This window comes from Phoenix dactylifera, chromosome 8 (assembly GCF_051530095.1).
Source record: "Phoenix dactylifera cultivar Ajwa chromosome 8, Ajwa_hap1_PhDact_Kaust_v1.1, whole genome shotgun sequence".
In the NCBI taxonomy this organism is placed as follows: Eukaryota; Viridiplantae; Streptophyta; class Magnoliopsida; order Arecales; family Arecaceae; genus Phoenix; species Phoenix dactylifera.
The window spans coordinates 23,415,564-23,428,863 of record NC_143197.1 but is presented as its reverse complement, the minus strand read 5'-3'; the positions used below and the strand labels follow the sequence as shown (position 1 = coordinate 23,428,863).

The 13,300-nt window shown below is 39.5% G+C and overlaps 1 protein-coding gene across 2 annotated transcripts in view; it reads right to left on the bottom strand.

Moving 5' to 3' along the window:
• LOC103697495 (long chain acyl-CoA synthetase 6, peroxisomal-like) overlaps positions 1 to 13,300 on the bottom strand; it is a 48,138-nt gene that overhangs the window by 24,898 nt on the left and 9,940 nt on the right. For both annotated transcript variants that reach the window (XR_015968161.2, XM_039124663.3), the window contains exons 8-12: positions 8,096 to 8,140; positions 7,904 to 7,990; positions 2,298 to 2,387; positions 2,108 to 2,187; positions 1,897 to 1,990 (exon numbers count right to left, since the gene is read on the bottom strand). Coding sequence is in view for 1 of the 2 variants with exons in the window: in XM_039124663.3 (XP_038980591.3) it covers positions 1,897 to 1,990; positions 2,108 to 2,187; positions 2,298 to 2,387; positions 7,904 to 7,990; positions 8,096 to 8,140 (396 nt within the window). In the remaining variant the exon portion in view is untranslated. The remainder of the gene's footprint in view (positions 1 to 1,896; positions 1,991 to 2,107; positions 2,188 to 2,297; positions 2,388 to 7,903; positions 7,991 to 8,095; positions 8,141 to 13,300) is intronic.

Below are 13,300 nucleotides of genomic sequence, written 5' to 3'. Positions count from 1 at the left end.
ATCTTCCAAGGTGCATGGAATTCATTCAAGATTTTAGCACATGGCTACTGATCAACACTAACTTTTCTAAGACAACTGATTTAATGGTTACCTTGAAATCTAACTGATATTTACTCTACATTTCCAAAGCTCAATAATGCCATTCTCTCTTTAAAATTCTTCTTAGGTCATGTTTCCTCAAGTCAAAGACTTGACGACAAAAAGGTGACGGTAGATGCTACTATCTTCTTTCTCTAACATAGCCAAACTACAAGGACTTCCTACATAGGGAACCATTACTCTCCATCTTAAAATCCTAATCCTTCTCTCTTCCTACATAGGGAACCATTACTCTCCATCTTAACATCCTAATCCTTCTCTTTGATTAAAATCCCCCACTATGACTAGGTTCATACATCAATATTAGAAATCATCTCTCTCCTCAAATTTTCCTAAGAATCATAAAAATGTTAATGCATTGTCAGGATATCATATAAGGCAAGGTCCGCCGTACCGGTACCGGTCGGCGTACGGGTGGCAGCTCGGACCGAAACGGTACCGGTCCGTACTGGTCCCGTTGAATGGCCGAGTTTTGGGTTCCGCATACCAATCTTGTACCGGCCTCGTACCGGTTCTCCAACGATAAGCTTCCGGTACCGGATTACACACTAACCCGGCACCGGTTCAGAATGGTATCGGTACGTACGTAGTACGGGCCGGTATGGCAGACCTTGATATAAGATTAAAAGCCACTGCACAGTAGTTAACATCCATACACATTTTCATTGTATGCAAGTCTGTCAAATCGCCTAGGAAGTCCTAGGCATTGAACACTTTAAAGGCCTCAGCAGAATACCTAGGTGGCCATACAGGCAAATGAATAAAAAATTCTATAAATTAATAAAATAGTACATTTCAAATATAGAGCAATATGTAGTCCATACAAGCACATAAAGAATATCATAATGATAAACAATAAGATTATCAATTACTTAAGTTATGCAATTATGAAATCTTTGATTAAATTCCTTTACTTTTACATAATAATTTTCGATTAAGTGATTTGAACTTTGAAGTAATATCAGCTTCCTAAAAACATACAAACATCAATTACAATCTAACAAACGCATTATAATGGACTCAAATTCTTTCTTGAAGTAAACAGTTTCGTTTAAATAGACAAATTAACTAAAACAAATTATGTCTTATATACATATAAATACACACATACAAAAACATATACAACAAATTTCCTACGTTGCAAGTTTTCAAAATATATCTACCTGATGAGATGGTTTGAAGAAAAATGCACTAATTTCTTGAGTACAAAGCATAACATAATATTACATGACATGACAGAAAATAATATAATATCATATAATACAATCCAATATGTAAGTTCCAATAGCATGGAGCAAGCTGGCTATTGGCTGGCATGGCACATGCTATGTGCCATCCATGCCATATATTGTCCATTTAGGAAATACATATTACTTTTCCAAAGTGCAATCATATGGTAATTTAACATCTTACAGCCAATTGTTTACCTTACATAATCCCATCTTTTTCTCCATCTATGCCATGTACTAGCATCAACAATTCTAAAGAGAGACATGGGAGATATATATAACCAAGGTTTGCCGTACCGATCGGTACTCTACCATACCGAACGTACCATACCATACTGGTATCGAACCAGTACGCAGTCTCATACTGTACTGACACTCGGTACGCCTCGTTGTCTCATACCATACCATGTACCAACACTATAATAGAATGGTACTAGTACGGGGTCCCATACTAAGACGGTGAACCTTGTGCATAACAATATTCAACATGTTTATAAATACTCCCAAAGAATTGGAAAAATGTAAAACAAATCGAAATAGATGAGCAATCATAAGTATAGTTCCATACCCCCTGATAGAAACCAACCGCAACTCCAAAATGTGCCATTGAAATTTGGTTAGCACGCTCATAGATGTGTGCCAGGGGAAGATATGATATATAGCTACAGAAAAGCAATGGAAAACTTCTAAGATGTATCCATGAGAAACAAACTAGTGCTACAAAAAAAAATAATTCAGAAAACTCAGTAAAGAAAATAAAAGATGAAAAAAGAGCATACATATCTGAAGGATATAATTTGATACTTAGGCTAGCTCCAGCAACATTTGCAATCAAGTTCTCATGAGCCAGTACAGCTCCCTGAAGATCAAAGCTTCTCCTATTTCAGTCAACCAATAAACACAGAAAAACAAACAATATAAAATTTAGAGCGCCAAAACAAACTTGGCCAAAATGTGATTTGTCAATACCTTTGGTGTGCCTGTTGTACCACTTGTATAGCATATAGTTGCAACATCTTCAGGTTGAGGAGGGCAAAATGGTTGAAGATTACTATGTCCCTAGAATTGCAACCAAATTCCACAAGTCAGAGAAAAGCGAGTAGACATATTCAATAAATGCAAATCAAATAAGTCAAAGAGAAGTTTTGTTCTAAGAAAAGGCCAGAACTGAAAATTTCTCCATGTCTTAAAATGCACCTAACATTTCAATAGGGTTCTAAAGGGGCAACACAACACCATAATTATTGATATCCAACCATGCATATAGCACATAAATATGTTTAATGCTCATTATTAGTCAAATAAGTGGCAAATGGGCATAGGAAAACACATTTAATTTTTTTTTTTCAAGAAAAGGTTTCCTTGTGATACTAAACATGACATGCAATCAGGATTGGACTTATTCAGATCAAATAATAGTGACATAAAACAATTAGACATGACAAAATGATATCCATCAGCTAAGGGCCTTTGCATGCACATAAAAGAACATCATTTATACACATCGACGCAGATGCATACACAATGGCTTCAAGATTGAGATATGCCACAGGTGTCGCTGTCTCATAATTTCTGAGATAGATTCAAAGGAAAGTACTATGTAGACAAAATAGTCGATGACAAAGCTTTAAGTACCAATACACATGGCACCACATTGCAGATATGTAGGACAAAACAGAAATACCAGTATAGTACAAGGATGGCTAGCATGTACTGCCTTGTAGGCCTCGAAATGGCTTGGGTCAACCCAGTCCCAACCGGATTAGGCCCAGTAAACCAAGTTTTTTAGACCCATCAATCAGGCCTTTTTCTTTTTTCTTTCTTTTTTTTTTTTATGAAAACCCATCAGTCAGATGGTTTTGAAATATGACATGCTTGAAATATAGGGTTTGGTGAGGATCATATTTTTCCTGGTAGTCCAATATACTCACCAGGTCTACAATGGGTTAAGCATCAGATGACCTATTCCTAGGGCTGTTAGTGAGCCGAGCTACTCGGGCTCGGCTCGGTAAAAGCGCGGCTCGGGCTCGGCTCGTTAGTCAAACGAGCCCGAGCCCAATATGAAGCTCGTTTACACCCGAGCCCGAGCCCGAGCTCGAGCCCGAGCAGCTCACGAGCCCAAACGAGCTCTAGTCTCCCACTGAAAGATCTTATTTCAGCACCAAAATTCATAAAAAATCTGACCAAATAGAGAAAAATAGCCTGTTATCGAGCCCGAGCCCGAGCTCGGGCTCATTATGGAGCTCGTAATTGAAACAAGCTTTACGAGCTCAAGCCCGAGCCTTTGCTTTGCCAAGCAAGCACGAGCTCGAGCCCAATACAAAGCTCGTTACCGAGCCCGAGCCCGAGCCCGAGCTTCTGTGAAACGAGCCGAGCCGAGCTCTCCCAGGCTCGAGCTCGGCTCGGCTCGTTAACAGCCCTACCTATTCCAACCAACCCGACTCAATTGAAATCAGTAACTCCTCTATCACTCAACCCATTGGCTTCAGTTTGTACTTGGCATACTAAGGACTATTTATTTGGCTTGAAGGATTAATTGGGTTTGAACTTTGAACTATTCCTTGTATGGACATTAGTGGTACCATTCCACCCCAACACCTTTTATTGGTTACCTCCACTAGATATCCATCTTTTTATTAATGTTTTTTCTAGACAAATTAAGTATAGTGCCTTTTATCCTGGATGGGACCCAAACCCTGACCCAACCTAGCTAGACCAAAACCAAATGCATTGGGTTGGGTTTGGGTCTTTCTTGACCCAACCTAGCTTGAATGACTGGATGAATCTAAAAATAAATCCACATATCCAATTAAATTAGCCAATGCATAGGGTCATGGTCCAGACTCCAGAATCATGATCCAAAAGAAAACTAGTCAGCTCTGAGTCATGCTTAACCCAATCCATACCACCCTGCTTGCAGGTCTACAACCAACTTTCATTATGTCCCCTTAAATCCTTGCAACATCATTTCACACTTCATTTAAGTTCATATTTTTTGCAAAAAGAACACTTCAATTGCACATCATGTTAAAATCTCCAATTTTCTATTGTCTTCTCATAACAATTAAAATGAACTTTGCATTTTCCTCAAATCTCTTGCATAGTTCATAGTGAAATCTAGTAAAACTATGTTTACATGTTAGCACAAGCTTTAACTGGAGATCTAGTTACCTTGTGCAAAACTCTTAATATTTAACTTTAGGGCCTGTTCTTTGGTGGGTATATATTAGGAGAACGTTGCTCAACTTTTCTATTGACCAACTTACCCATGTTCTCCTGCTTCTCTAGGTAGGTAAGTTATTTTTCCATGGGTAGTATTTACTCAAGAAATGAGAGAAAAGTCTTACCCATCTAGGAGGTGGGTAGTCATTTTCCCATCAACCAGTAAAATTACCTTTTTATTTTGTTCCTAAAATACCCCTAGCCCTATAATAATATAATAATATAATATACTATATTATTATATTATATTATATAATAATATAATATATAATAATATTACTGTTATACATAATAATATATATAATAAAGGGTATTTTGAAAAATATGGATGGATCTTAACAACTTATTTGAGAAAGTAGCAATACAAAAGAACATGGGTAACATATTCTGGAGCCACTTTTCAATGCATAAAAGAATATGAATAAATTATTTTTTTCTATCTAAATGTTGCATGGGAAAAATAGAGATTCTTGGGTAAGCTTTTTACCCTCCAAAGAATGGGCCCTTAATGTTCGCAGAAGAAAAAAGAAGAATCGAAAGGAAGAAAGAGTCAAAAAGCTCAACCAAAATCATATTTGTCGACCTAATCATGAAAAAACAATGTGTAAAGCATACTTAATTAAGAGCTCAAAGATCTAAAAATATATAAGTGTATCTAATATTTTCATACAAAGTCTATCTGCTCTCAATCTATTTTCTATTCTATAGAGAAACTTAATCTACCAATCACAGATATTCTCTAACCTCTCTTTTACAACAATAACAAAAAAAATCAAAACAATGCCTTAGGTTTTGTCTTCCACACAACTAATGAACCAAGTATATTTTGACCTATGTCATATGAACTCAAGTACAAATGTTCGGTATCGATTATCCACGTGTTGGTCTTCTAATCTTCATGAATTTCTTATTGTAGATCCATAAGTGTGTCATAATCATATCAATGGCTAAATGTTGGGTGCAGGTAGTTTAAGCTAAAATAAAGAGCTTGGGTAACATTAGATCTGACATGTCTGAAACAGTGTTCTCCTCAAAATGATTGACAAATGGTAAAATTTCTTTCACCATTTTGCATCATCTGATACATTATTAACATGTTTGACTCCAAATGAATTGTTCCAAGATGCAAAGAATATGGGAATAAATTAGTCAAGTTTAAGAGACCTAGTGTTAGCTTGAACTTGGCATGTCTTCTCCATAACAAGCCAGGAAGATCTTATTCAAGCTCAACTTGTTCTAGATTATTAAAAGGTAGAGCTTGGCTAAATAAAGCTTAAACATAAATAACAAGAACACTATCAATGGGGATGTGGTTTTGGCAAAGCAAGTTGAAAATATGCATGATGCCAGGAGAGATAAGTGATGATTTGCCAAAGAAGAAGATAGAGGTGGTAGGATTAGAATTGGGAAGAGTAGGTTAGTTGCGGTTTCAAAATCATGGTTAAGGATTGGAGAGATCGAAGGCTGGATGGGATTAGAGTTTTTGTCTTTTAGCAAAGGATTGAGGATGAAGGAGAAACAAAAAAGGCAAGGGGTTTGTAGAAGGTTGAGAATGTAACCAAGCAAGGCCACCAGGAACGAGGGGAAATGGTGGTGGTTGCTGGTGTCAAGAGAGATAAAAGCTTAGCTTAGGCCCACGATAAGACATTATCTCAAGTCTCAACTATTAGGATCAGGTTTAACATATACGATACATTCTTACACATATAAACTCTGTTAAATTCAATAGTAGACAATAAAAATAGATTTAACAGTACTAGCACTACCATGGCTAATCACAAACCCTGATGGTGAAGGTGGAAAATTGATTTTATGTGGACAGTAAACTGTAAAAGCATGTCAAATTATGATGAACTGGATCTAAATGGATGACTTTAAATAGGATTTTTTGTGAATGAAGATCCATAAATCCAACTCCAAATTGTTGGGATAAAACTTGATGGTCATAGCAGTAGTAAAATATTAAAATTCTGGCTAAATTATATATCTTAGTATCTTACAATTTCAAGCATTTTTTTTCTGAACTTGAGTGAGCTAGGAAAATGATCCCTTTATTTTTGGAGATTAGATCTAGGTCTCAAGCTTGGTTCGCTCACTAAACAAGCAATCCCTTGTCGAGCCAAATTATCAAGCCACATGCAACTACTGATGAATAGTTTAGTCAGTTGACAGACTTAATTAAGAGGGCTCAAAGATATGCTACTATGGGTGGTAATTTACAACCCAACCCACCAACTTCAACCTGCTCTAAAAGTCTAAGCAAGTACAGGTTTGGCATTAATGGGTCTGAGCAATAAACAGGTCAGCCCACCTAGACCTGTTCATTATGGGTCAGGTTCATGTTTAGATCTCTGACCCATTTTGACCTATTTAATAGTTGGGTCAAGTCATGACCCAACTCATATTAAGACCCACTCAACCCATTTATAATCTACTAGAGCTGTTTAAACCAACCCATTTAATTTGTTCAAAACCCACTTAACCCATTTTAAACCCATTTAACTAGTTTAAGATCTGCTTAACCTGTTTTAACTTGATTTGACTTATTTATCTAATAGGGTATGCGAGTTAGGTCAAATTACTTGTTTAATAAAAAGGTTGAGTTCATGTTTGGATTTTTTGACAGTTTAATAAAAAGGTTGGGTTCACCTGACAGATTTTTGACTTAACCAGCATCCAATCACACTCATATCCGACCTAAGCCGACTAGATTGCCACTCCTACATGCCAATATGGAAAGCAAAGGAGATAGTAGGATCTCTTCATCGAGTTAAGGAGAGGGCAAGGTTTGTTGTACCAGTTGGTACCATACCATACTGGGCACACCGTAGCATACCAGTACCAAACCAGTACGCAGTCTCGTACCATACCAACACTCGATATGCCTCATTATCTCGTACCGTACCATATACCGACACTATAATAAGATGGTACCAGTACGGAATCTCGTATCAAGATAGGAAACCTTGGGGGAGAGTAACTGGTGCTTTTCAGATATATTTGCACTTGCCAATGCTAGAATGAAGTTTATTATTTCCATTATTGAATTAAACCAATAACATGAAACAAAATTTCCAATTGCCTCTATATCAGAAACCATTTACCATGCCCGGCTAGTACTGAGGTAAGGAATTCACTAAAAATATAGAGCAACAGTTTAAAAAATGTCCTCTTCTAGGGTGCCTTCAATGTTTAAGAACATATAAAAGAGGCATATAAGCCATCTAGCTATTGTATAACAAGATCAAATAGACAAGAAATGCCCTTGGTAATCACAACTATCTATCCATTCAATTCGTCATAACTAGCTGTGGAAGCATGAATAATCTTCAGAGTTTTTCGAAAACACTTACCTGATTGTGTAGTTTTGAGTAAGTAACAATCTCCACTCCAGTTGTTGAAGGAATTGATGGCATGTTCTCATCAATCCCACCTACTACCTAGTGCAATGAAGGAAAAAATGATAGAAATTAAAAATTTTGGAGCCAAAGTTTCCCCTTTGATCAGTACAGAAAAATAACCATAACTGCTTTAAGTATTCTTACCACTATCAGACGTATACAAGGAATCTGTGATAAGAAACTTAATAACTGCAAAACCAACCAAGTAACATAAGAAGGGCATAGTGAAAGAGTCTAAAACCAGCATAGAGTAAATACACAAAGAAAAGAAAGAGCACCGCAAGAGTAATAAAATTCCAATTGCATAATAGATAACCCCCAATTGATGGCATTCTACCTTAATGCAGTAAGTTATTCACAAAGCTACCTTAAGAAAGAAATAGATCTTTTCTTTCGTCCATGGTCTGCCATACCGGTCCGTACCGGCCGATACGGGCCGGTACGTACCGGTCCGGCCTGGGACCGGTACCGGATCAGCGTAAAATCCGGTACCGGTAATTTATTGTTGAAGAACCGGTACGGGACCGGTACGGACCGGCACGCCCACGCCACCGGTACGGACCGGCACGCCACCGGTACGGGACCGGCACGGCGGACCTTGCTTTCGTCTATATAAAATTTGGGACAAATTGGCAAGGAAAAAGAAAACTGAAGGAAAAACTTGAAACAAGTCAGAAGTATCCCTTTAATACAACTGGAAAGCAAGGAAACTGATAAAAATTGCATAAACCGATTTTTGCACTAAAGCAAGATATAATTGGAGAAGAGCTAAATGAAAAATGTAGATTGTGTTTATACTGTTGCCAATTTTATGCTTTATAATCTTTCATTTCCGATCATTTTCATTTTTTTCCCAATGTTATGAAAAAAAAATGTTAGGTAGTCACAATTACATTTTAACTTTAAAACAAAAACAAATGCACATATATGATAGTGGTGGTGAAGTGATGATGATGGTTCTTACCATGGTACACGATACTGGCCCCGAACTGATGCGAAACGGGCATTACCCATACCAAACTAGTACCAAACAAGTAGGCAATATAGAGGGTGTACCAAATATTGGTATACAAAACTGACCTCCATACCGAGCAAACCAACACTATACCAAGCAGTAATGGAATGGGTTTCGATATCAAGATTGCAAACCTTGGTTATTACTATAGTGTCGGTTGTAGTGGCTAGTGTTAGTGGTGATCAGGGTTCACAAAACCATCCCAAACTAGGTGTATATCCCATACCAAGGTATGCCATACTATACCGAACCCGACGGTATAGGGCATACCATACCATACCAGTTCAATACCGATATACGGTATGGAGGGTGTACTATTACTCGGTACGTCGAATCGGCCTCCATACTGGATGTACCGATACAGTAATGGGGTGGCACCCATGCCGAACCCGGTACCGAAACGATATACCTTATCCTATATCGTGCCAACTCGACTAGAAATCGAGAAGAAACAGCCTTCCGATCAATCCCAAGGCCAAACCAGGCCAAACACACTAGTTCCACTATTTTTGGGCGACACTAACTAGCAAATGCCGGTTCACCCCAACCAAACCCACAATCTTGAACCCTGCCTACATAAATATCTCCTGCGATCCACCCCTTATCTTTAATCCCCCCAATCCCTCCTTTTCTCTCCTCATCTTTCTCTTAAAAGTGATTCGCGAGTGTGATGCCCCTATTGGTTGCCTGAACCTCATTGGGCCCACACCACCATTCTACCTCCGCTCCAATAACCTCTACTTGAAGTAAGGTACGCGGAACCGACCGAATCGACGTACCGGTGAGGACCGGTATTGGTTCGGTGACAGTTGGAACCGGCACCAAATCGGCCAACCGCGAAAAAAAAAATCGACGTGCATGCATCTGCGTTTTAGCCACAGAGTGGCATTAAACCGCATGGGCTCGCGCTCATGCGCGGTGCTGCGTGGGCTCGCTGCCCCGCGCGGGGAACCACGTGCAATCGTGGGTAACCGTGGGCGGGTGCGGTTTCCTGCGTGTGGAACCGCGCACGGGCGCGGTTTCCTGCGCGTGGAACCGTGCACAGGCGCGCTGCCCCACGCGCTTGACGCCCCTTTTTTTCTCTTTTTTTCCCTTCTCTTCTTCTTCTTCCTTTCTGAACTCTCTTCCTCTCCTTTCTTCCCCTCTCTCCTCTATTCTCCTCTCTTTCCCCCTTATCCCACGAGCAAAGAAGGGGCGAAGATCCTCGTCGGCCCGAGGAAGGAGGTCGGCCCAAAGCTTGGTGCGACAGGTAAGCTTCTTCTCCTCTTTCTCTTCTTCCTCTTCTTCCTCTTCTTTTTCCTCTTCTTCTTCCTCTTCTTTCTTCCTCTTCTGTCTTCCTCTTTCTTGCTCTTTTTTCCTCTTCTTCCTCTTCTTCTTCCCCGATGCTGGTACCAAGCTTGCATCGATTCGAACCGGGCCGGTTCGCACCGGTACCAGATTGTACCGGTTCGAACCGCACCAATTCGCACCGGTACGGGCAAGGAGTTGTTCGGTTCCGACCCCTTTGGGGTCGAAATCGAATTTCATGGTTGTACCGTACCGGTGCTGGCCGGTACCGGAACGATACAGGCTGAACCGGTCGGTTCCGTTCAGCAGACCTTGACTTGAAGGAATCACCAATGTGGATGGCATATTACCCTCCCACCATGAGTCCCTAGTGCTCTCATCCTCCAATGTGTAGTTGTTGCTCTTGCCTCACTCATCCTCCATCTGAGTCACCACCGTGATCCTATCCAACGATCCTCACTCTCCCACCAATCGATTCCCCCACACCTCATCGACATACATTGCCAAATTCAAGAACTATGGCTTACTCTCCACTAGCTCTCATGCTCCCTTCCCCTCTCTCCTCTCCGTATTAGACTTTAACTAATCTTGGAAAAACTTAAAAGAACCAAATAAATTCAGTTTGGGGCTACCAATACCTAACTAACATGGTCCAACATACTATATTACTTGTGAGGCCCAACCTTATTGGACCGGCCTATTAGCCCAGCCCGATGCCAAAATAGAAGCCCGAAAGCCTATTTCAAATCAAAAACAGGGCAGAGCACTGGTACAGCATGGCGGAGGAGGAAAAGTCCACCACGAGCTTTGTCGGAGGCTAGGATAAGCCTAGCCTCCACTTCTATTTAAGCCCTCAAACTCCCCGGTTCTTCCTTAATGGAAGATTGTTCTAGCCGGTGCCGTTCTTCTTGTCTTTCCCCTTAGATTGCCGACGGCTTAAGCTCTCTGTGTTCGCCGGAAAATGCAGCTAATCCCTCACCAGAAGCACAAGTAAAAGTCTAGATCTTCTTCTCCTTTATTTCCTCGTTCACCAACTTTGTCGCTGGCCAACTTTTCGCCGGAAAATCCAAAAAGAAGAGGTTCTATTTTTAGATCCAACAAACCCCTGTTTTCCAATCTGAAACGCCCTTTTTTCAGCCTCCTCTCTTGCCGTCGCTTATTGCCGAAGATGGGGACTTGTCCCCTATGCTACTCTGGGTTGTCACCGGAGCCCCACCATCAGAGATCATAAGGGAAGAGAGAGAGGGGCCGAAATCCTTGTTTTTAACCCTTTCTTCCTTTTCTTTTCATCGTCGGCCGGCTTATCACCGCCGTCGGTCACGTCTATCGCTAGTCTTCCGGTTGTCGACCACCACAGCTGCCTGACTGTGGCCCTCACCTTCTCCTTCCTCTTCTTCTTCTTCTTCTTCCTCCTCTCTTGCCTCTTCTTCTCTTCTTTCTTTTTTTGTTTTCTATATTGTTCCTCTCTCTTGTTTCTCTCTTCTCCCTCTTTCTCTCTCTAAGCATGCCCAAGGATCTTGGTTTAAGATCCTATCTTTCTTTTGTTCGAGTCCCAGTTGACTCCAATGTGGAGGCCCTGAACCGCCTTAGTACTCGGGCGCCCCTTAGCTCGACCATTGTCAGGTCTCTTTGAAATTTGGTCATCATTGACTTTCATTGAGTCACTTAAATCATGTCTGAACCAGTTCAGTTCATCTTGTTCAGACTAACCCATGCAGTCGGCTACCGCCACCTGATTGACCTTGCCTTTCCTCCACCCTGATTTGGGCATAAGATCATATCCACAATTATTTTAATTTTTAACTTTTCTTGGCTTTTAAGATAATGATAAAGTTAATTATATTTTAATAATATTAAAGCAGGTGAACCTGACCCGTCTAATTGAAGTGGAATTTTGAAGCGAGAAAAGGTAAGTAACTTAATGCTTCAAAGTGTGCTTTCCGATTTTTGGTAAAGTGATAATTAGTTTAATAAAATTTGATTATGATATCTATTTTATACTTGGTTAAACGGATCAGGCATATTATTGTTACAATAGTAATTATTTTAAAACATGTTGTGTTGTTTTGAAATTTGAAAAATATGACTGATTAAAATATGAATTTTTTTTACATATGTATTCTCAGCACGGCTATAATCGGGCCCCGCCAATGGAGATTATTCGTTGAACCTGTCAACTTGTAATCTGATAAACTTATTTTGACACTGAGCCACTGGTAATTAGTGGTATTTATTATCTGACACTTTGTGCACCTTGTATCTGCTATCTGATCTATGCCACTGGGTTATATAGCCATAGCCTAATGTTGGGTCTCTAGTTTCAGTTTATAAAAATAATAAATATTATATGTGTTTTATAAAAATTTGATTTATTTTTAGTCAGTATCTTGCAATTATCTATTTATTTGGCATGCTTAGACCTCACTTTGTTGTGTTATGTTGCTTACTGGGCTACTATAGTTCATTATTCTATCTTTTTTATTTTTTAGATCCTGATCAATGATTGCTCGGAACTTGGAGGAGTGCGCTAAGAAGATATTCGCAATTACTGGACTTCTGGTTTAGATTAATTAGACTAGTTTATTTGGAAATTGGAACATTTTATTTGAATTAAATCATAATAATTAGTTGGCATATTTTGACTTATGTCACATTGGAACAATTGAATATAAGAATTATTTGTTTAAGAACTTGATTTAAATTAATCAAAGAATTATTATTATTGCTTGGGATTATATGATCAATAGCCTTGCATGCTTGTATAGTCTGCCATGCAGGTATGCAGCATCTGTTACGCTTCAGGTTTGGGGCGTGACATATCTATCAATATAATACCGTATGTATCATATCAACTTGTTATTTGACCGGAATGGGTCACGGTATTGGTATTGTCAACCTTGATGTTGGTCGCAATGGTGTGTTGTGTAGGTGGTGGTAGCTACAATGGATAGTGACAGTAATGGATAGGTGATGGTGGATAGTGGTGATTCCAACGATGATTGTAACCATGGTATGTCGTACCGTACCGAACCGGACGGTATCGGACA